Source organism: Onychostruthus taczanowskii, unplaced genomic scaffold (genome assembly GCF_017590055.1).
Source record: "Onychostruthus taczanowskii isolate IOZ18803 unplaced genomic scaffold, ASM1759005v1 scaffold7, whole genome shotgun sequence".
NCBI classification, from domain to species: domain Eukaryota; kingdom Metazoa; phylum Chordata; class Aves; order Passeriformes; family Passeridae; genus Onychostruthus; species Onychostruthus taczanowskii.
The window spans coordinates 5,916,203-5,940,200 of record NW_024504786.1 but is presented as its reverse complement, the minus strand read 5'-3'; the positions used below and the strand labels follow the sequence as shown (position 1 = coordinate 5,940,200).

The 23,998-nt window shown below is 39.8% G+C and overlaps 1 protein-coding gene across 1 annotated transcript in view; it reads right to left on the bottom strand.

Annotated features, from left to right (window-relative positions):
* AGBL4 (AGBL carboxypeptidase 4) overlaps nt 1-23,998 on the bottom strand; it is an 880,299-nt gene that overhangs the window by 412,149 nt on the left and 444,152 nt on the right. Inside the window, exon 6 of the mRNA XM_041421668.1 lies at nt 907-946. Within this exon, the coding sequence (XP_041277602.1) occupies nt 907-946 (40 nt within the window). The remainder of the gene's footprint in view (nt 1-906; nt 947-23,998) is intronic.

The following is a 23,998-nucleotide window of genomic DNA, read 5'->3' as shown; positions in this document are numbered from 1 at the left end:
GCCCACCTGAAAACATAATTCATACACACATCTGAAAAATGAACAAAGTTAACCAAAATGTGGCACTATTTGAGCAGGGATTCATCTGAAGCTGGTGGGCAGCAAACTGCTGTAGCAGCTAATGGAAAGTGAGCCAGGCAAATAGGAATAAATTAAAAGCCACACAAATCTCCCAAATCCCCCAGCCTCCCCAAACTGTTCCCATTTGCCACCAAGGAAAGTCAAGCCTGCATTTCTGTGGTACTTGAACACACGTTGTGAATTTGAGCCTTAAGGGCTGAGACCACAGAGGAGCACAACTGAACCAAGCTGCATTTCCACCACGTGCTGAGACCTTCAAAGCTCACTCTTGCCACAGCCCCACACTTTCCCAATAAGAACAAATCTTGGTTTATCTCCTTGACAGGTAAATGACAAAAGCCATCATGAAGTTTAAGGCATTTTAATTCCACCTAAATACTTCCTGACCCACACTGGGGTTCTCAGCCCTGAGCCTGGACCTTGTGTCTCCTTCCACACACGTCAAGTGCCACCATCTCCCAGCTCCCCAGACTGCCTCTGTTTGCCACCAAGGAAAGTCAAGCTTGCATTTCTGTGATACTTGAGCACACTTTGTGAATTTGAGGGCATCTGCCCTGCAGATAAACCACTAACTGTAACCCCAGGAGGCTTAAAGAAATATCAGCACTCCAATTCATAGAGTAAAGGTCTGAAGAGGCAGCTCTGTGAACGGATAACTGCCCGGGGCTTTGCCGAGCACAATATAGCTGTCACTTTTTATTAGGTGAAAGATTTTCTGGGGAACAGTGTTTTTCATTTTGCATGTCAGAGGCGGGGGAAAAAACACATTTAGACAACCATCTCTTTAAGGAAAGAGAAGAGAGCGGCGCGGCAGAGCTCACTTACCGGGGCTGGTTATTGTCAGGAGGTCAAGCCGCCGTTTCTGCTGAAAAACAAATTATAAAGGAATTGTTAAAAGGGGACTAATTTTAGTGGGTCAGCTTAGACCTGCAAAGTAAGTGTTCTGACATTTACAGCAGGATTAATTACAAGTTACATGGCTCACAGTAACTCCTTTGGAAGGGATCCACATGTACTTTACGAGGGAGGAAAAAACCCCTTCCTCAGTCCTTTTAATGTGTTTTTATTTGTGCTTATAAAGTGTTACTATTTCTTTTTTGGAACATATACTGGAAATGAATAGCTGGAAGCACAGATGGACCGATATATTTATAAAAGTGATTTCTGATTCCACAGGGAAGAAGACATGGAACCAGGACAAGCAACTCTAAATTCTTTATTCATATCAATCATTGACTCAATGCCTGTATGTGATCAAACACAATTATATTGCCTTGGGGTAAACATTTCAAAGACATGCAAGAGGATCTAGACAAACTCAGGACTGATAAAAGGAATGCTTCCTTTACATTCTGAGTGCAGTCAGCCCATGGATCTCGTTGTCACTGGATATCCCTCATTCCAAAAGCTTGCCAGATTTGATCATCACTGGATATGTGTACAGACAGCAAAGTACAGGCAGTTATTATGGCAAATAATCAAGTTTACACAGAGGACTGGTTTCTGGAATGGTTGAAAATCTTCACAGGGTGAACAAACCCTTACCTTGAGAAAGATAGGAAAATGTTTGGCCTGGAACAAGCCAAAAATCCCACCAAAGCCTTTGTGATGGTGGGGTGCATCTGAGGTTCCCTTTTCCTGTAATATGTAACCAGCGCTGTTGCCTATCCCATGTTCCCAGTCTCAGGTGATCTCTCCACCACTGTCTCTCTGTAGCTTGTCACTTAAATCCAGGTGCTCCTGGACCATTATCATCTTTTTCCACTTTTCCGTGGGCTGAGCGCTTTCTGTCACAAGCAGGGCTTTCCTCATCTCATGGACAGACTGCTACTGCCCCTTCATCACAGCACTTTCCAACTTACTGTCTTCTTCCTAACTTTGCCCAACATCAGTGTGTCTAGCAGGTATTGCAGATTATACTGTCCAGTTTAATTTCTCTCTCCTAATTTGCTCAATAATGTCTGTGTTACTTTCATTTATTGTCAGCCCTATTGATCTTCCAATCTAATTCTCATCACTGCACTCACTGTATTCCCTATGTGACAGCTGAAAGTCCTTGAGGAGGAAACATTGACTTGGTATTCCCTACCCTGAGTGCTCTTCCTTGGAAATCATGACTGATGAAACTCCTTTCCAAACCCATCATTTCTCTGTGGTAAAGCTTCACTGGCTGAAGTGCATGGTCACAGTTGGTCATCCACTGAATACACTTGAGCTGTGTTGGGCACAGCAGCAAATTTGGCCTGCTGGAAAGCCAAGTGGGGTGTCAGGCTGAAAAAAGCACATTTTCTGAAACCTACTTGGCCTTCAGTTCCTTACATCTGGCACAACACAAAATATATTTGAGAGAAAATTCCTATCTGTCTTTTTCCAGAGGAACTCCTTGTTCTCTTGACTCTGCTAAGTCGTTCTGAGCATAACCTTAACAGTGTGCTCAAGCATATTTACTTTAGTCTAAAATACTGGGGCCAATGTATGCCAAACCTTTTTCCAGGTGTGCCAGGGTAAAAGGAAGCAGAAAACCCTGCTGCTTCCTTGTGTCACCTGCTCACCCCCCTCCTTTCCTGGGAGCAGCAAAGCAGAGTAAGAAATCCTGTGTGTGAGCACAGGACCCACCTTCCCAATGGGAGCTGTGAGACAAAACATCTCCTAATGAGCTAAATTTTATATAGATCCTGCACCTTAATCCTGATTCATATGTACAAAGCTGTGAAATGCCAGAGCTTAGCCCCCACTGGGCCAAAAGCTTTGCTTACATTCTCAGCACAACTAGAACTCCAAATGCTGTATATCTAATGAACAGCTAGAGCAGAAACTATATATCTGTAGCCTATACTCCGTGAAAGCCTCTCTACTTGGAAAAAAGGTGGAATATAAATATCCTGCATCAAAGAAAGTTGGAAAATGTAAAGATATGGAACAGAGAGAAAGGTATGCAGCCCAACTGGCCCCCAGTCCTGACATGAGTCCTTAAATGGGGTAAAAATAAACATTAAATGAAAAACCAAAATAGCTTAGCTTGATGAGTCAGGAAAACAAAAGCATATAGGACAGGTCAAACAAATGGGAAATAAAATGAAATTATTACAAGTCAAATGTTTGGTTTGTAACTTTTTTCCACTTTGAATACTGCCTTCAAGCTGACCTTGGAAAAAACAAATTAATTCCAGATCCAGGAAATCTTTGTGTATATGTTGAACTTTAGGCTGAAGTTATTTCTCTGACTTCAAGTGGAGCAGGATTGATCTTTTGCATCTAACACCTAACTGCTGCAAGGGATTTGAAATGCCACCAGGTTCTTGGCACTGGCTCCACCCAAGTGCTCCAGGCTGGAGCTCGGTGATTCCTGCCTGCCTGGTGACAGAGGGAGGAAAAAATTCTCAGCTCTGACCTTCACTGGACCTTGAAAAGGTTTCTCTGATTTAGCTCCTCAAGGGAAGTTTGTGTACACTCACTCCAGCCCCGGAGAGAAGCAAACAGCAGAGTGCATTCCAGAATCGTGCATTTAAACATGCAAAGATGCCCTAATTATGGACACAATCACTTTCCGGAAATTCCTGCCTGCTCTCAGATCTCAGTGCTAGCTCTGCCGTTTCCAGGGCTCAGCTGGATGCAGGCAGCCTAGTAACTAGATGGATTTAAAAAAAAAAAAAAAAAAAAAAAACCCAGACAGACTCACTTATGAGCAGCTATAAAAACAGCAGTATTTGAATTTAAAGAGAGAGACATTACAAATGTCACATCCATTAATAAAATAATTTCATCAGAAGAATCGTGGCTGTGGGGCTTTATGTATTTGCTTCTTTCTTCAGTGCTGAAAGATGCAAATTGCAGCTGTGGCCCCCCTCCAGCATGATCACCCTCTCCCTGTTTTGACAGATTTCTTGAAAGACTCAGCTCACAAGATGTCTGGCTTTTTTTTTTTTTTTGTTCTGCCTTTAGGAATTTTCCACTTCTCAAGCACCTGCCCCTGCTGAGATGCTTGGGACCATCCCAATCTTCAGGCAACCCACTGTCCCAAGAATTTCTTACAATCTGAGCACTGAAATGTGATGAGTGTTGTCCCTGGTTGGGAAAGTGGTGACAGCTTCCCGCGTCTCTAAGGCTGGATTTCACCCACGCTGACAAAAGGGCATTCCACAAGAGACACAGAAATGATCCCCACGGCACCAGCCATAATTTATAAGAGGCAAACAGAAATATTCCCTGCATCATCATAGTATCACTGCTGCTGCTGTAATCCTGTCCTGCCCTTAAGGGGCAGCATCCTCTTTTCCACTCTGCTGGCTGTTTGAGATCCCAAGGGCAGGAAGAGGCCATTGGTGATTCATTCTCTTCCCACCTGGAGTAGTTTCCATCTCTGGCACTGCCCAGAGGCACAGTCCCTGCAGCGCACCAGGGCTCAGAGCAAACCTGCAGCAGATCGTGTTCACTTCCACAAAATTAACACAATCCTTAATTAATGCAATAAGCACTGATGAGTAATAAATCATATTAAAATACAAGGAAGGCAATTTTTTAATAAATTAAGCATTGATTCACTCAATAAATATTAATCTACTAAGCATCAAGAATTCATTACATTTTAGGAAACCAGTTGAAGAATGTTGTTGGTGAGCTGGTCTGCAGTGTGCAGAATGGTCCCTGTTCACCCATAATGCACACTTACTTTTAACTAATTCTTGAATTTATCAAGTGAGACAACTTGCCTAAAAGTGAGTCTGGATTATTATTCCATTGCAAGATGCAATTTTCTTGACACAGATTCTAACTAATCCCTCAGATTTTTTCCTATTTCTTTCTTTCTAAGTATTTCCTTTCTCTTTTTTGGTTTTGGAGGTCTTTAAAATATTTGCTGACTGGTGTCATTTAATTTTCACCTCAATTAACTTAGCAAGAGTTGCAAAACTAGGAAAGAAATTGCAGGGGGAGTGTAAATTAACTCATTCATTTAAGTTTAGCTTATCTATGAGATGTTCTTTCACACTTTGCTCTCTGAAGAGCTCCTCCAACCTTTTATATAGATGTGGGATGTGCTGCACTTGCTTTGACTCTTATCTACAGATTAGCAAAGGAGAAGGGAAAAAAAGCCAGATGCAAAGATGCCCCACGAGACTGATATGGAGCTGTTTCTGTAGCAACCGCTGATTTTCTTCTCATGTAAGAATGAGCCTCGTCATATCTAATTCTGAATGTATCTGGGCCTTACTTGCCAGCCAAAGCTGTGTCAAGTATTAAGTCAATATAGTCAGAAAGAGTGATAAAAAAGCAATTATAAAGTCATTCCTACTCTTCCTCCAGCCATGATCCAAAAAATATCCTTATCCCTGCCTTCTGTCCCAGCACATCATCTCCAGGGCCTCTATAGCCAGCAGTGCAGGTAAGTGGGGATGGAGTTGGCAGCAGCTACTCAGGGATCTATTCCACACATGCTGCTGCAAGCTCCTTCAGCTTCCCAGCCATCCACATCCCAGGAACCAGCAGAAGTTTTTCTAAACAGCCATCTATTCCTGCCTTGCTCTGAGTCTCCATATAAAATTCCTAAGCCCAGAACTGAGATCAATTTCAGCTCTAGAAAGCCCCTGTTGGCTTTGTGCCTTCCCCTGCCTTCACTCTGTGGGCAGTTTTTGCTGCAGCTGTGAACCCAAAACCAGCTCCCACTCACTGACAGCTCCTGCCATCACCCCCTCACAGGAAGCTGGAATTGACTCTCTGGGACCTCACAAGGACTTTGTCTTCCAAAATGTATTTTACCCAGCCTGGTCTATGCTATTGATTTCTTCCCCCTAATTTGAGTGTGTTTTGAACATGTGTCTGTCCCTCACCTTCAATTTACTGTGCAGAGGGCTTAAGATTGAAATGAATTGCACAATTTATTTTTTTTCCTGGAAACTTTGCCACAAGTTGTCACTAATAGCACCTTTTCTTCTTGACTTCAAAACCAGTGGTTTTTTTCCTGTAAACTGTGTTGACACAAGAGTAATTGAAACCAGTGTATCTTATCACAAATAAAGCTGAGATGTACTGAAGGGTGCATTTCGCATTTCTGTGGCCTTTATGATTGCCACACTCTGTAATGCCAATGCTTTGGAAATCTGTCCTTTCACATTATGGAATGAAGGAACCCAGGAGTTCAGAAAAGGGTCAAAGAGATCCCAAGTGTGCAGCGTGGCATGGTTGGGTGGCACAATGTGACTGCCCACAGGCACCACCAGGGTTTGCACTGGAGGGAAAATGTGCAGGAGGGGGAGGTTAAAGGCTCTATCCCATCCTTCCTTGTTGCCACCTGCTGTTGGACAGGTTAAAAAATATTCAGGGTTGATCAACACCTGGATAAATTTTTTAAGGTAGGCTTTGATGAAGGAAGGTGTTGGGGGAAAAGTGAGCATTCGTATCTGCCTAGTTCCTAGTTCCCCAAATGCAAGTTTCACTACTTGTACCTCCTTCCCTTCAGAGTGCAAGAGCTACCTCCAAAGAGAAACTCTTGATTTAAGTAATGATACCAAAAAAATACTAATTCAAATCCTGTAAAAATGGATAATTTGATGATTTAAAGCTGTCTTTTTTTTTTTTCCCCAGCATGATCCAGAGCAATAATCTTTTCTTTCTATCCTGAAATCACAGACTTTTGTTCACATAATGAAACAATATCTCACATTTTGTACTCCTTCATGATTAGCTGCTAAAGTTTCCTGGTATAATGATAAAATGAACCAGTCAGCTTGTTGACACTTGACTGGGATTTTGGCAAATTGCATCTGCTGTAGTCTACCCTGTGGAATCAATTATTGATAATATAGCAATTATATCCACAATATAGGTGTGGAAGAACATTTATAAAGTGGTTTGGGATATGTTTTTGCTCATGCTAAGAACTATAATGAGCATTTTAAGCCATTTTGACAGTGACCTCTGCAGGTATTTGATCGCTGCAATATGTGGTAACTCGATTCTGGTTTAGAATCAAAACCAAGCCCAAATAATGAAAGACAGTGCCAAAACTTTAAGCTACTTTACTCATTCTTCCAGTGCACATACTCTCCTACTTAATACCTGACACTTGCCTATTTCTTTCCCAAAACCAGTGATGGATGCATGGTGCTTTCCCACTTTCCCAAAGCACTGCCAAACAAGTAGCTGAGACTTCTCCTTCCCCTTTGAATTATTTGTCTCAGGAGCAGAGGATCCACACAAAATGTTCTTACAGCCTTGTTGTGTTCCAAAGCTGTACAAAATGAACCTTAATACAACAAAGGTTAAGAAAAGGTGGAAAAGCCATTTTTTAGCACACAGTCAGTAAAACCTATGGCAGCAGAAGAAGGTTGCAGCCCCTTGATGAGCAGGTTCCTACCAAAAGCTGTAGATCATTGCCCAAGCCATGGGAGCCACTCTCAGCTTTATGGGCCCCACAAATTCATGGTCTCTTCCATGTGTTCTTGAGTGACATCTACTCCTGCTTCATCTATAGGTTGCCTTATTTCCATATGCAGCTCTCATAAAGTAGTAACCAGATTCATAGTGAGCCACTAGGAATCCAAAAAAGGCACCTCTCTGTTCACTGTGTAATTAACAATCACAACAAGAAGTTGTTGAGACTATCTTATCTCTGGAAAGTAAGGCAGGAGGAAGAAACTGCTTTGGAATGAACTGGTCTATAACTTTGCCAATAAAAGCTATGACAGCAGAAAGCCTCTTGACTAAGGGAAAAGAAAGTATGATGTAGCCAATACCTTTGTGAGAGGAGAGGAGAGGAGAGGAGAGGAGAGGAGAGAAGAGAAGAGAAGAGAAGAGAAGAGAAGAGAAGAGAAGAGGAGACCCATTCTCCATGGTCTGGACCCACATCCAGATTGGGCTCAAGAATTTTTTTAGCTGCACTAAAAAAAAGGCGGCTTGTATGTGTTTTAAATGTGCTTAAATAGCAAGGGCTCGGGATCTACTCATTCCACAATTTAATTCAGCACTCTAAGGGGTTTGTTTTGGTGAAACACTGCCACGCAGGTTTTTCATAGTTTCTTGCATTACTATGTAAATTGCAGAGCTGTGGTTATAATCCTGTGCTTGTGACATCAATTACTTAATGCCTATAGAGATTATTGCAATGCCACAAACAACGGATTATGTTTTAAAGTACACAGTAAGCAGCAGGAGCTAATAAACTCTTCTATTTAAGATTTATTTATTTTGAAAGATAGAGTAAATAAGGGCAGGAAAAACTGTACAGACCCCACACAGTGCCATTAACAACCAAAACCTACCCATGACACACATCCCTCTAGGCACTGCCTTGCCATACTTTAGCTGTGATTCCTGTCGTACATTAAGTTTTACCCAGGAAAGGAGCAGCATTTCTGAAAGCAATTATGAACTTTGAAAGTTCACTATTTGTTGGGGGGCAGGGGGAGAGAAGCAACAAACAATGAATGTTTAATTAGAAGCAAAGCATATCTACCTATACCAGTAATGGGATATTGACTGACCAGCCACTGTTTATGGGCCGGTTTAGATAACAGGACAGATTAACCCCCAACATAAGCAATTTTTAAACTAAACATGCAATTGTAGGAGCCTGTGATTACATCATAAGGGAGACACAAATTCAGGGGTTCATGGCCCTCATCTGGACCTTGAAATTGAGCTCTGAACCCACAGATCATTTCTCCCAAACATTCTTTTGCTCTCTATGCCTAAATAAATATTTATTTAAATTGGGACTTAAGTTCCAGAATTTATGTTTGACCTAAGCAGCTTAGCTACCAGCTAGTAGCAGTTTAATAGCAGTTTTCTACTCTCTTCATGTCAATTAATACTAAGTTTAACAAACTGCCATCATACCAGAATAGCCATGACACTGCTGGGGAGAAGACTGGCCTGAGTTCAAAGGCCTTATTGGTCGGGAAAAAAGGGAATTCTAGGAGAAGGAAAAAAAAAAACAAAAACACCTTGGATTCTGAAGATGTTGGGGAAATTTCTGAAACATGAGAAATTTCACTGAACTAGTGACTGACACCAGCCCTCCAAGTCCTGCTCAGACTGCCACAGCACCACTACAGCCACAGACTTTTCTGAAATAGGGACAGGCAGGAGGGAAGGGGGAATAACTCTGTGTTTTCACATTTAAACTAGGAGAATTGTTGAAAATCCCTCCCCAACCTCCACATATTGTGTAATGTCTCTTAATTGCTGCATATAAGTCAAGGGAACATGATAAAAATTTCAAAAGGTTAAATTATAGTCTATTATGTATGGACAAATATATAAATTTATATGTTCAACTATTTTGGTCTCATCTAATTTCAAGCTTTTCATCTAATTTCAGTTTGAGTCTGTTTCCTTTCACAATCCATGGCAGTGAGTTGTTTTCCAATTGCTCAAAAAATTTTTTTTCCAAACCAGACCACTGCTTGTCAAATTCACTTCAACAAATGATTCAGAGCATCCCAATCTTTATTCTCCCAAAACCTGCCTATTTAATTACAGCCCATGACAGCACTGTCTGGAGAAGTCAAATGGCACAAATGAGCGTGGGCTTTTCTGAAGGTAAAAGGAACAATCTGACTTTCCAAACAGACACATCACTTTCTCATTTGTTTCTGAAGTAATCTCGTGCTTTTGTATGAAATGTGCTAAAATCATCACTAATTCCTGCAGCTGAGTATCTTGAGGAACCAAACTTGTGGAACAAGGTACAGTCAGGCTGCAACTGCTATCAAAATTCCTAAGGACTACCAGGGCAGCTCTGGGACTCCCTACAGCCACTCCCAGGGTCACTCTGCCTTTGTACACTATCTACTGTAATTTGTGTTTAATCAATGGGTGGTGTCTCTAGAATTATTAATAAAAAAGCCAAATGGAAGCTACTGGAGCAAAGGCAGCATTTCCCTCTATACATCTCAATTGGGACAGTTTAATCTTAGTTTTTAAATTTGGCATTTTAAACCCAAATCCTTCAACCAGCTGCTTTAAACTGTGAAAACCATTCCAGGGGAATTTTTATTCGCAGCAGTTGAAGAGAGTTATATGTGTTGTAAATAATATGTTATGTTATATTAAAGGAGAAAATAAAAGTTTGGTTCATCAAAATCACTGAGCTGTGTTAGTTTGCCTGAGAGCAGCCTCAGATGGAGACTTGTGTAGGAAAATGAGGCCATCCAGATATTACAAGTTTGCTCCTCTCCTCAGTCCGCGTCAGGTTATTCTGACTAATAAAACAGGGGACAACATTTGTCCTGTCAGCTGAAGAGAGATAAGAGGTCTGAAACCCTCATTTCATTAGCCTCGTTGCTAACTGGTTCCAATTATCTCTCTTTTACAGTTGTTCTATAAGCAATTCACTGGGGACCTGCTACCTGATGTACATCTAATGGTCCTTAAAAAGCCCAGAGCACACACTCGTGAAAAACCTGGTGGCTGGCACACTGGGCACTACTTTGAGCATGAGGACCTGCTGGGAGAGAGAAGGGAGCCAAACACCCCATTAACCAATCTTAACATGAAACTGCTCATTTTTTGCATCACAAATGTGGAGATGCTTCAGGGTCCAGCCCAGCCAAAGGCTGAATTTCCCCAGCTCCCCCTGGTGATACACTGGGGGCAGGTTGTGCCCCTCAGAACCAGATCCCCACAAGACAGGAGCTGAGATTTGCTCACGTGTAACAAACATTTAACCAAGGACGTGGTAATTCTGTTATGAGACAGAGCATGTCCTTTGAGCTGCACAGAAAATATGTTTCTCTGGGTAATTTGAAATGTGGATGTTTACCTATGATTTGTGAGTCACTCTGAAGTTTCCATTTTTTTTTTTTAGAAATACATAGTTCCGTATTTTAATTGTTACCATTGCCCTTATTTACATTCTTCATTTTTTAGAAGAAATCCAAGAGATTTCCAAACATCCATTGAGCATTAACCTTAAAAATTAATTATCTAGATGTTTGCAACAACATTTACACACTGTGTTAGGAAAAGCAATTTGCTTCCCCAAAGAGTACCTATTTTTCAGTTAGCAAAAAAAGCTGTGGTATGTCAAGAATAACTCAGGGGGAAGCATCAGTCCATCATTTCAAATCAATTTCACAGTTGCAGGAAAGGTGAACAGAGTTTCTACAGGTGAAAATGCCAGGAAAATTTATCCTTGTTCTTAGCCTGAACTCCATTGTGTCAGACAGCAATATTTCAGGGTTTCTTTAAAAAAAAATTTTTGAAAGACCAACACAAATGTAAATTCTAATTTATAGTGGCAAAATTAAGTGTCAGATTCATTCTTGTTTTCAGTGAGCTTAAATTTTTCTTTTGGGCACTGAGGACAGAGAACATTTTTCCTTCTGAAATGTGGCTCCCTTTGCCACGGTCCTGTGGGTTTGGGTTATGGAGGAGACCCAGGAGCCCAGCTCAGCTTTGCCCTCTCCAGTCCCAGCCTCCCCAGGGAAAAGTTTATTCCCCACTCCAGAAGAAAGTCTCTCTGCTATTTCAGCCACCAGAAATATATCTGTGCTAATTTACAGATGAAAAAAAATATGAGAGTTCACATCTTTTATATCCCCAAATAAATAAACTAAACGGTTCAGACAATACAATAGAATCAGTATTTTCAAATGAGCTTTTTAATGAAGCCTGAATAGATTTCCAGCCCACATGAGCAGAAAACTAAGTAAAATCATTGGGGATTACTGTTAAAAACCTTTTTTTTAAAAACCCCCTTGAAAAAAAAAAAAAAAAAAAGAAGAAGAAAGAAAAAAGGAAAAAAGAAAAAAGAAAAAGAAAGATAAATTGATCTTAGGGCAGAAAAGACAGTTTGCATACAAGGAACTGTATGCAAAGCAAGGGGCAGCAGAGAAGAAAGTGTTAAGAGAACTGAAGATAAAAAGGGGCCATTAGGAAGATGGCTTTGGAGCCAATTACATAGTAATAAGATGAAATTTTTCTTAAAACCAAATAAGCAAACAAACCAGCTCCCCCAGCACTCTGATCAGTAAAGAAATCAGAACTGTCAGCTTTCATCTGCCTCGCACAATAAACCTAAACTCAAAAGAATAGTTAAGTTTAGATTCGAGCCACACAAAGCTAATTTTTGCTGGTCATGGCTTTCCCTAACTAGGTGTTTTGGACTCCGAGGAACATGAGATTTTCTAGGTTGGAGAGTGTTTTAGTATTGCTACTGTGTCAACTTTGAATTATGCACGGATTTTTAAATATGGATCTGTTCCTCTACTTATGATGACAGGCACATTCACATCATATAAAATTGGGAATGAGGAGAGCTAAACAAAGCCAGTGAGTTCTGAATTGATCACCTAAAACATCTGCTGTATTGCTTAGGAATTGCAGCCCATATGGTATTTCAGAGCATCCAATATTTGGAGGCACACTACCTATGCAGAGCATCCATAAAATGTCAGAAACACCCATTTTGGCTATTTCAGTCTTAACTCTGGATGTTCTTTTTTTAAAATAAAAAGCCTAAAATTATTTCTGGGTTTGTTTTTCTGTTTTATCATGTAATTTGATTGCAATCAACTTATCTCCTGCCTTAAGTCTCCCCTGTGTTTCTGTACACTGGGAATGTTAATAGTGTTCAAAACAACAACAAGAACTTAATGGAAAAGAGAAAAAGAAGTGAACATCTAAATGTTCACTTATTCTGAATCTCACCACCATTAAGGTACAATAATCCCACAGCAAACCTAACACAGTATTGATTAACAACAAATCAGAAATATGCATTTAAAATGGGGTTTTACTCTGATTCAACAGTCCTGCTATATCACGCTCTAGGTCTTGCCAAGAGAAAGGATGTGGACACTTTTCAACAACTGACCTCAGAGTCAATTAGATACTCAAATAATTTTTAGGCAGTAATGTATTTTTGAGAATGATTCTAAGCATTGAAATCTCACTAAACCAGGTCAGATTGGAGCCTCTAATTTTGCATCAAAAAATAGCAAGGCAAAACCTTTCAAACCATCAAATAAAAGTGTTTTTTTTTAAAAAAAATTCTACTGGCCAGTTATCTGCTTTGCTTTGCAAATTAGGCTTTGATTTGGGGGAGATAAGAAAGGCTGGACTGTCACAACCACTCAGACCACGTCCAAAAGGAAGAGAGAGCTTCTGTGCAAAACAGAGAAAATACTAAATGGGGCATTGGAGCCACCGAGCCAGAGGAACCATTGCATTGAAAATAAATTCTTCAAATGGGAACTAGTCTAGGGAACAGTACAGGTTCAGAAAAGATGGCAGAGATCAGCTAAAATACTTGCAATTTCTCATGACAGAGTTTCCTTTAACCAGTTCAAGCTCAGAAAGTGGTAAGGGTGAACTATGAATCAACACTCACCGAGTCTCTCTGGTAAACTTATTATTTGTTTTTGCAGTCTCTTGCAGAACTCAAGACAAAGGCTTTGCCTCTGCAGATAAACACTAATAAAAGTGCCTGTATTTTCTCTATCTGCTTCAAACCTAGTCCATGGGTAAAGATCAGTAGCAAGTTGCATAATTCTTAAAACCCCTCCAAAATTTATTGGACTACTTTCTACAAGTGATTACAAAAAACCCAGCACTAATACCCTTTATATCTCCAGGCAAACTGGAGATATCTTATTCACCCATATCAAACACTCAGAATTTCAGAATTTATTCAGTATTTCAGAATAAAAATGTCATTCTGGAGTGGCTGAGAGGTGAATCAGGTACCAGTTTTGGCAATTCCAGCTCACATAAACAGAAGGCAACGTGGAACCCAAATTGCAATACACAAAATCATGTACCACTTAAAACAAGTCCTGTGCCTAGCAAGCGTTGTCCAGTCTAGCAGGATTATTATTTCTAACACTAGAATGCTAAAATATAGTATTTAATGAAGCTGCATTGTGTACTTAATGATAGCCAGCTGAATAATTCTGAAAATTAAAAGCTTATTTTCTCTCTTTGTACCCTGAAGTCATTGAAACCTAAGAGGGCAAAACTCACAGCTCATATTATCTGTGCCATAAACTTATTCTAAACCAAAAGGCCTCAAATTTTGTAAGAAAAACAAAATTCAGAGCTTTTTTCAAAAGAGCAGATCCCAAAAGCAAAACTATTGCTAGAGCAGAGAGAATTCTGTCAGGGCTCCCTCTTTTGGCAACAAAATAAAAGCTTCACAGATCATCATGAAAAGCTTTTCACAAGGGGTTCTTTGCTTCCAGGAGTACAAACCTCACACCACACATGGCCTGGCCTGACTGTATTTTATCTTCTAGGGAAGACCTCAGCTGCCCAAAAGTCTTCATTTAGCCATACATAAAATGCTGCTGCTCTTCAGTTTTGGAGTTACATTCTACAAGTCCACAGTTTTGAAGAATTCTGTCCCTTGATTCTGAAGATTACTTGGAGCAAGAGGAACCACTCAAAATTCCACATTTTGCTGGGAGCAAAATCTTGCTGGGAGCTAAGAGTTATAGGACTGGCCAGGAGCAGGCAGAAACAAAAGCCATTTGGCATTGGGATAAAAATCACAGGATTAGTCAAGAAAATAGGTCACAGAGGACAGGCCAAAGAACAAGTGTGAAAAATGGCTTTTTCTGATTAGTCCTTTCCCGGGAAGTGTGCCAGAAAGTACAGAAGGTCCCCAAGAAATTTCCTCAGGCTAAGTTTCACTGTGCAGCTTTTCCACGGAAGCTGTCAAATGGAAAAAAAAAACATCTAGAAAATTTCTATCACTATTGGGATTGCTCGTACAGAAGATTTTTACCTGGATTTTACACAGGGTTTCTAAGAGCTGCTGATGGCTTGGGAAGGGGCCCTGCCCTGGGTGTGGGCTGCACTGGCAGGGTGCTACACCTGAATTTGTCACTTACCTGGGGACTGGGATATCCAAGGAGAGAAAATCAGTTTTCACCTGAGCTGTTCCCACATTTGTCAGTAAAATGGGGTTTGGGGTCAGTATGCACAACCTACAGGCAATTTAAGCCAAGTTCTTTAGTATTGTACTAAAACCCCAGACCCATTCATGTTAATTTGGCCTTTATTTATATACATAAAATAAAAGACTGGAAAGGTTTTGGATAACTTTTTCCTTTGGCTTCTCTGTAATTTACATCACCTGATATTCTGAAACTCTGATGTTTTACAATGGGAGCTTCTTAGCAACTTTTAGTAAGGGTTATTGAAATTTTAAAGTTCATTATGTTATAATTGTCTCATCTAGGCCTCAAAGGCTTTTGTGTTACTGCTGTCCTGTGGGGAATTGAGCAATGGGGTGCTGGTTATGTGAACTCAGGGAGAGCTCCTTATAAACATGACAGATATTATGGGGTCTTTCAATTTAAATACTCTGTCTGCAAAAGTCAGATTATTCAGGATTTATACACATAAAGAGAATATCATACTAACTTTTTATGAAAAATTAAAATCTTTTGAGTCACAACAGAAATCAATATACCACAATTTGAGTGAAGTAGAATGATGATCCTGTGGTTAAGTAATTGAAAAGGGAATTGAGTAATCTGTCATTCTCTCTGCTCTGGGCAACTTAGCTCTGGATGTCTTAAGCACTGCATTGTAGGCTCTGAAAAGAGTTAGACATCATGTTTCCAAAAGCAATTTCAGCAAGCAAGGCAGCATTTTGGGTACATTCCTAAATAAAAGTTGTATTTTTTATATTTTGCACATCCTTGTGCAAATTGTGGCCTTTTCTAACATCCTGGACTAAGAGGTTCAAGGAGCTCAGCAAGGTGGCCAGTAAGGATGGGAGGCATGGCACATGATCCAAGACAATCAAGCATTGCCCTTCTCTAAGCTGGCAGGTGAGAACCGACCGTGGCTATAAAATGTGAGGCTGGGCAGGAGCTGCTGAGAGCTCTGAAATGTGCAGAACCCAGCACTGGACCTGCCTACAACTGGCTTTGAAAAGCATCCTTTGACACCTCAAATCACTTCTGAAAATGAGACTAAACCACCTAAAGTACTTGTACATTACTCTACGTGGTGTTGTGGAGGACAAGCTCTAAATTCAAGAGCTCTTCGGAAAACCGAACTGCTCAGCTAAGCAAGAAGGCTGCTGTATTTCCTTTCTTTTGTTCTTTCCCTCCTTTACCAGCATCAGTTTGCCCCATCTGGGAGAACATCATGCAGCGTTGAGGTGTGGGACTAAGTTTTTTGTGCAGATTGTGCTTTGCTGTATGTGCACACACAATTACAGACATCACTGCCTGGTTATCGTGGTGTGAACTGGAGTGAGGTGGGCATAGATGGGTAACCACGAGGATTTAAAGAATAAAGGCAACACAAATGCAAAAAGGTGGATGGTGAAAACAGGCAAATGATGCAATTCTGTATGAAAATATATCTGTGCAAACAGTACAGGCAAAATCTGTCCAGGCTACCTGAATAAACTCTAGAATCTGGAGTGATGCTTCTTTTCATTACCAGCCATCAGTGCCTTTCTTGCACCCAATGCAGCAGCTCAGGAAGAGAAGTGTTTGCCTTCATTTTGAATTTCCCAGCCTTTTGTCACAACCTTAATTTCACTGAGTTGCTGAGTTTTGCATCTTCATAAAATGCACCATTCAAGCTTCCAGCAGACATGCAGATTAGCCTTATCCTAAAGAACCTCATCTCTATTTATCCTGGGATAATTAGTCACGTAAATTAGAAGTCATTACCAAAGGCTACAAAAACCTTTAGCAAAGACTTGTTGACAGGCTAAACATGTTTAAAATACTTTTAGGTCTGAGGGTGGGAAGAGAGGGGTATGTATGTGGGGGGAGGTGGGGGGAAGAGAAATATCATCATCAGAGGAAGGAAATTCTGGCAGAGAAAATGGGGCTGTGTTAATCTGTATTCATTCCTAAAGAAAGACTTATACCATTGTGTGCTGCCACGGTGATATATAACAGAGGACATTTAAAATGCCAAGCCATAAAAGTGTATTTTCTTCATTACATTTTCGTTGAATGCTTTGATCTTCCCATTTTACACTATAAGTTTGATTCATCATTACTTTCCAGTAAGAAACTGCCACATTTGATTGTGGAAAGAAGAATTCTTATCTAATTGCAATTTGTAAGCACAGGATTTCATGTATTGTTGCCTGAAAAATGGAACTGTCTAAATTATTTTCCCTGAAACTAACATCCTCAACAAATAAAAGCAACATATGATAGCTGGGCATAATTAAAGAAAAAATGACACCTACTGTTACATGAATAAAGAAAATATGTTGATGACAAGAAAAGGGAAAAAAAAAGTGATTTCCCTGCAGTTTTGGTAAAACACAAAAGCATCACATTTTAGTTCTTTTAACACATTTATTCAATGAATTGGAAAAAAAGCAATCCCATCCTCCAAAGCAGGCTGTAATGTACAGTTATTTCCCTGCAGCCCGAGCAGAGCATGTCAGACATTTTGGATTTACTGTGCAGGCAGAGCAGCCCTGTCTGAGTGTCCCGACACCCAGCAGCCTTTTCCTGAGCAATGCCACGGCAGTGAGAACACAGCCACGAGAATCTGAGCGTGCAGAAAATCCTCCCTGAAAGGTTCCTGTTTGCAGCTTCACTTTCAACAGCCATTTTGATCTCTTAAGGTGTCCATACATGTTTTATAAAATCAGTTTTCAAGCAACTTTCTGCTTCTTCGAACCTTTTCTTTTTTATTTTCTGCTTTATTGCTTGTCGTCCTAGCTCCCTCACATGCGCTTATCTATTCCCTTCCCCAATATTAAGCAACTCATAGAAAACCTCTGGTAACAAAACATGTAATATTCTGTTATCATTTGGCATTTTACCATCCAAAGCTTAGAGTATTTGTCTTTTTTTTCCTTTGTTTTCAGCACTGTCCTGTCTTGCCCCTCCCCACAGCATTCACATATTCATTACAGATGCCTTGATAAACTCGTTTCCACTCCATGGGGTATGAATAGGGTTATGGAAATCACCTATCTATAGCAATACATGATAACAAATATGCAGTGATAGCTCTGAGAGATGAATTATTCCCCATTCTCAACAGCATCAGAACAGTATAATTTGTAACCTGTTGGAGGAAATGCTATCCTGATATTAGTGAGTTTTCCAGCCCATTCTGAGATCCATTCGGCTCCAGCTACTCCCCCAATGTAGTCAAGAAAGTTGGAAGCCAGATTGGATATTTCTACCCAAGTTGGCAATGCAGATTTGGCTGCAAAGAAGATACAATCAGAAGATATCAGACAATAATGTGTAATGTACTTACAGACATATACCTAGAATATGACTAAGTACTACAGGAGCACTATTGCAATCTACTATAATAATTACTTGTAAGTAAATATAAACACAGTCAAAAGAAACACTATGAATCCCTAAAAACAACAACAACAAAAAATCTAATTATGGATCTTCATTGTTTACAAATGGTCTCAAGCATTTTCTCAAAATACAGAGCATTACTCCAGGTAGAAGCACAGTAATAATGACTGGGTTTGCAAGACAAAAATAAATAAATAAAATGGTTACTCTGCAATTTGGGTCATACTGCAGCAGCAATGGGGTTGAGCAGCTGTGTGAGGGATGCAGCCAGAACCTGGGTAGAAGCCACTGGCCTTTTCAGGAGATAGAAGAAACACTCTACATGAGTCACCTTCTGAGCCACCTGCAAACTGCCTACCAACAAGCTCTCAAAATAGCAAAATCGTGGTGGGGGGTGGTCATATGCATCTCTTCCTTGGAGCAGGATCTCCATTTATTAGTAATAAATAATTAATGAAAAGAGGGTTTTATGCAAGAGTAAGATATGTTTTTCAAACATCTAGGTACTGAACTGGGTGTTTGTGAGCTGTGAAATTTGATAACAGCTGCACAAGAATTCCAGAGCTGGAGAGAGGCCTGACCAAGGTAATGTGATAATAACCACCTTGGAGATGAGTGCCCAGTTTACCAGGATTTCACTGATAATGGCTGAAATGTCATGTTTCACCTCGACTCATTGCATGGAATTGTTCTCTGCATTGCCAACCATCAGGACAAGCCCCGGAATAGGAGCAGAAGAATTTTGCTGCGCACCTCAGGTGAATATCATGTAAAATCCAGGAAAGTGAGCTCTAAACTCGGTTCTTCCAGTGGCAATGTGGGTGCTGAGCCTGCCAAAAAGTGCTTGTCTCCCAGCAGCACTGGGAGCAGCTGTCACAGGCTGCTCAGCAGCCCTGTCACTGCCTGCAGCCACAGTTACCCTTCCTGTATATGGAGAAGGACCAATCCAATTAGAAAACACTTACTGACATTAAGCATCCATTAGATGATCTCCCAAGGTCCCTTCCAACCTCAGTGATTCTATGAAATATTCTTTTATGTCAATAAACACAAGCAGATCTGATCAAATATTGATTTCCAGCACTGCTCTTCCCGAGGCAGCTTCTCTGTAACATTGTGAGGAGTCAAGGGATGGGGAGGATGAGGGATGTTTTCCCCTACCCTGTCTCTCTTTTGAAGCCTCAGGGAGTTCTCTACAGATTCAAGAGAAACAAAACACGTGTGGCTTTGGAGAGAGACAGCTCCTTCTTAGGACTGCCAATACTGCTTTGGGTCTGAGGGGTTTTTCTTGGACCATTCAAAGAAGTTTTGGACCAGGCTTTGGATGTCCCCTTCACCATGTGGACTCCACAAGCTTCTCCAAATCTAAGATATTAATAAAAATAAAAGGGACAAACAAACAAGACCATTCCCTGGCATTTTAGCCCAAGGCAGACTTCTTGTTGCTTAGAAGGGGAAATTTCCATTTCTATCAAACAAGTTATGGCTATTGCTGCAGACATTCACTTCACATGAAAGATTTCTGGATACTGCAATGTTAAATAAAAGTCCTGAAATATCTGGGATAAAGGACTGTCCCTGGCCCACACTATTTCAAAATATTTGCCAGGCAAAATAAAAATGTGACCTTCTTCAGTAATAAAAAGAGCATTATTTATTTATTTTTCAATTTCCCCTAAAAGTTCCCCAATGTACAAAGAAAGTGGCATTACTGAAGGGCGTATCACAAGCATTTGTGAGAGTATGGAAGGAAAACTCTCCCACTGAGCTCCTCTTGTTCAGAAACATCATTCTATGATCAGGAATGAGGTGTTTTGATTTCTTTTCTTTTTTTTTTTTTTTTTTTTTAAATTGCTTTCCTATATTGTATCAGATTTTTTTTTTCTTGATTGCAGAAAACATTTTCACTCTGGAATAATTTTTAACTACTTCATTAAATTGTCCTAAAATACAAAGAATTTCAAAACAGTGTGCTTTTATGATGCGAAAATCCATTCTAGAGCTATATGGAGCTACTGCTGTGATATCATAAATCAGCATGGGCAAAACAATGAACCATAATATTTTGCACTGATGTGGGAGGAACAGTTTCTGGTCTTTATATAACTTCTAATCTATGTTAAGCAAGAAGTATTAAGACTAATTTAGAGACAATGTCAGAGTTTGGAAACAGGTATAATAAAGAAAAAGAATTCACTATTGCCTATCAAACAATGTAAACTCAGGTCCTTTCTAAAATTATCCGAGCATCCTCAAACCCAAAATTAAGTCGGTGGAGTCCTGCAGTAGCTCTGTGCTTCTGAAACTCAGTTGCCCATTTTTTAATGGAGAATGGCAAAATACCTTGTGGGGATACAGAGCAATTTAAAGCATTATGAAGACAAAACACTAAGTACCACTTCTTACTGTACACACCATTTCATCAGGGCATTTTTAATCAGCATGCCTCTGAGAGAGCCGAGCTCAGCTCCACAATATTTAATGTCAATGGCTGCTGGTTAGCAGGGGTGGCAATTCTGCTTAGTGGGGACATCTTCCAGTGATTTAGCAGTGATTAGTGCTGCTCAGTCCCCTGCTGGCTGTGGCTGCTCCTTCCTCTAACAATAGCTGCTTGCTCTCCTCAGCCCTTCTGCCTGCTGGAAATTGCTGTCAGTGATTTTCCAGCACCCCCTTGTTCCTGTCACCCCCCTCATTTCCTAGAAAGAGCTTTGCTCCCGAGGGCTTGGGAAGACCCTGCTGCACAAGCAGAGATGCTGTGGCTGGCTCAGCTGGAGCACTGCACTGCTGTGGGAGCATCCAGTCCCTTTCTCAATGCATTCAGCATTTAATTTCCCCCCACCACGGATCTGTTCAGTGGCAACAAAACACTTTGACACAAATTTTTAGATTCCTGGGTAGGAGCACTGTTGTAGGAAGGGAATTTTTTATGACCTTCTTCATCCATTCAACAGAAAGCTCAGCACACACTGGCCCTTTAAGAAATTCAACAACTTCTTGATAATTTTTGTTTGGTCCTTTTCTCTGGGACAGAATTATTCTTTTGTACATTCCGTCTCTAGTGTGCTCACACATTATATCCCAGTAAATGTATTAGTGGTGCTGAAGTCTGCTAAAATTTCAGACCTGCAATTTCAATCCTTTAAATCAGTAATATCACTTGGCTGCTTCCTTCCTAATGAAAACAGTGGTCGTTCTTTTGTGGGTTGAGTTGTTTAAGTGATGATTCATTAAATTCCAAGGAAAAAAATTCAGTTTTTAATAATTAGTTTCATTCAAATTTAATAACAATGCATCTTGAATAGAATCCTGATTTAGTGACAGAAAATAACAGAATCAGTCCTTGCTTTTTATTTTTTCTCACTGTAGAACAATACCCTTCTTCTCTCACAGGACACTTTGGGCTCATTATATCAGCAGTAGATGATACCATGTCTAAAATATCAGTTTTCTGTTATTGGGTTTGCCATAAACTTCTCGTGTAATCTTCAGGAAGTTACTAGTTTGCCATCTAAAGGAATTAACTTCACACTGTGCTCTACCTGTTCTAGACATTATATGGTTTCCTTAATAAATATAATAGCAAGAACAGATAGGAGGATATTTTAAACTGTTTTAAAGGAGAGAAAATTCTAAAATACTAGGGGATTTTTTTGGTTTGTGTTTTTTTCTTTGTAGCTTGTTTGATTTTTTGTTTGTGTTTTTTTTTTTTTTCTTTGCTAACAACCAGGGAATCTTAAAGGAAGCCTTTGAGCAATAGCTGTATTTCTAGTATCCACTGCTGTTAGAAGAATTTGCAATTTTTTTGGTATTCAAATGGCATCAATAAAATGATGGTTTATGAACACTCTTTAAAATGCAGAGAGGGAAAGAAAATACAGAAAGCTGTATAGTAATACAATATTCCAGAGACTGCAGCCTATGAACCCAAGACAATAAGGACTCTATAACAATGGAAGTCTACAGTGTACCTAGAGTTTTGATATCAGACTATTTTTTAATCAGAGAATGAATTTTATCAATGTTGGTCTAAAGTAACCTTGGGCACCGTTAAGATTGCTAAAGGGGGAAGGAGACTGGATAAAATAATTACATATAAATCTCCGAGAAGAAATTGCATTTGATCCCGAGTACACATAGAATATATTACAACCAGACTATTTTTAAAATACTTACTCAAAGAGATTGAACAATAAGAATTTTCTTGGGCATGAAAAGGGAAAAAAATCACCTACTTTTAATAAACATTTTATAAATTGTTCTTATACTTCTTTAAAGACTGCAGGAGAAATACTCACTTAAATGGTTCTAGACCTGCATCTTCAGAAAATGTCTAGAAACAAGACCCAGAAAGTCTCAAAATTTGTACCCCTACATTGTAAACCACAAGCAAGTTTGAGTGCCAAGATTTTTCAATATTGTTCGGGAATCAATACTTTTTTTTTGTTGTTTTTTCTGTTCATCTTTACAGTGAATTCTACACGTGTGGAAAACCATGCTCAGCAGGTGACAAGTGTCCACTGGAGACCAAAGCTCCTGGGATTGGGATAAGGGTATATCCTGAACTTCTCCCTCAAATGTTGCTGCCATGCCAAAGCCACTGAAACTCGCTGTTATCGAGGCAGCCCCAGTGAAGCTGAGCTGTATTTTTTTGCTCAGAAACAATTTGGTGCACTAATTTGCATAATGGTGCACACATTTGCATTGTGAGCAACTTTTGTAATATTGTGTGTGGATGTTCCATGTGTCATAAACTGACTGAGGTTCACAGCCTTGGACATTTAGAAACTATCTAGTGTAACTTAGTTATCTTGTCTCTCTTTAACATCAATGGAAGGATAAAATCCTTTCTATAGGATGAATCTTTTTACTTCTCTTAGATATATGTCTTAGGGGAGAGTGAATCATCTTTTAGAGTTTCCTTGCACACACCAGCAATTTAGAAAGAGCCCAAATTGGCAGCTCAAACAAGGTCTTAACTAAGGTTTGTCATCAGATGAAATTAATTTCACCCTAAAGTTTGTAAAGCCTGGAAGGCACTTGAGGACAGCAACTTCCCTGAGCCATCCAACTGCTGATGCTTCTTTCTGGATTAGGTTTTTTAAACTTAATCTTTGTAGGAAGATTCTCAACACAGTTGTAAAGAAAGAAGGCAGAAACTTCCATTTCTAGTCTAAGTCCCTTTAGCAAGTGATGCTGTAGAATAAGAAAAATCTAAAAATAGGGAAAGGAGTTTTGAGATACTTAAACCACATTACATAAGCAGAACTAACAAGCAAAACAAGTCAGATGAATTTCAAATGTACTAAATATAACCTTGTAAATAATACCTTTCTAGAAGGCTGATTTTCTGAATCAGAGAGCCAGTTAGCATTAATGGACATAACTTCTGTGAGAGATAACAAAACGAAAGGAGGTTAAGGGTTGAACATTTTGCTCTGTTTATTCTCTGAAATCCAATTAACTTCAGGTATTTGAGAAGACAAAGCTTGAAGAACACATCTGAAGAAACATAAGGGATAGAGACTCCTGAAGGAACAGGAAGAACTCTTGATACAAACATTGCCACACATCCAACAGGGTAAATTCTTTGAATTAGGCATGAAAGAAACAAGAGCTCTTCCCAACAGTCTGGAATGGAGGTATTTTTGTAATTTCTG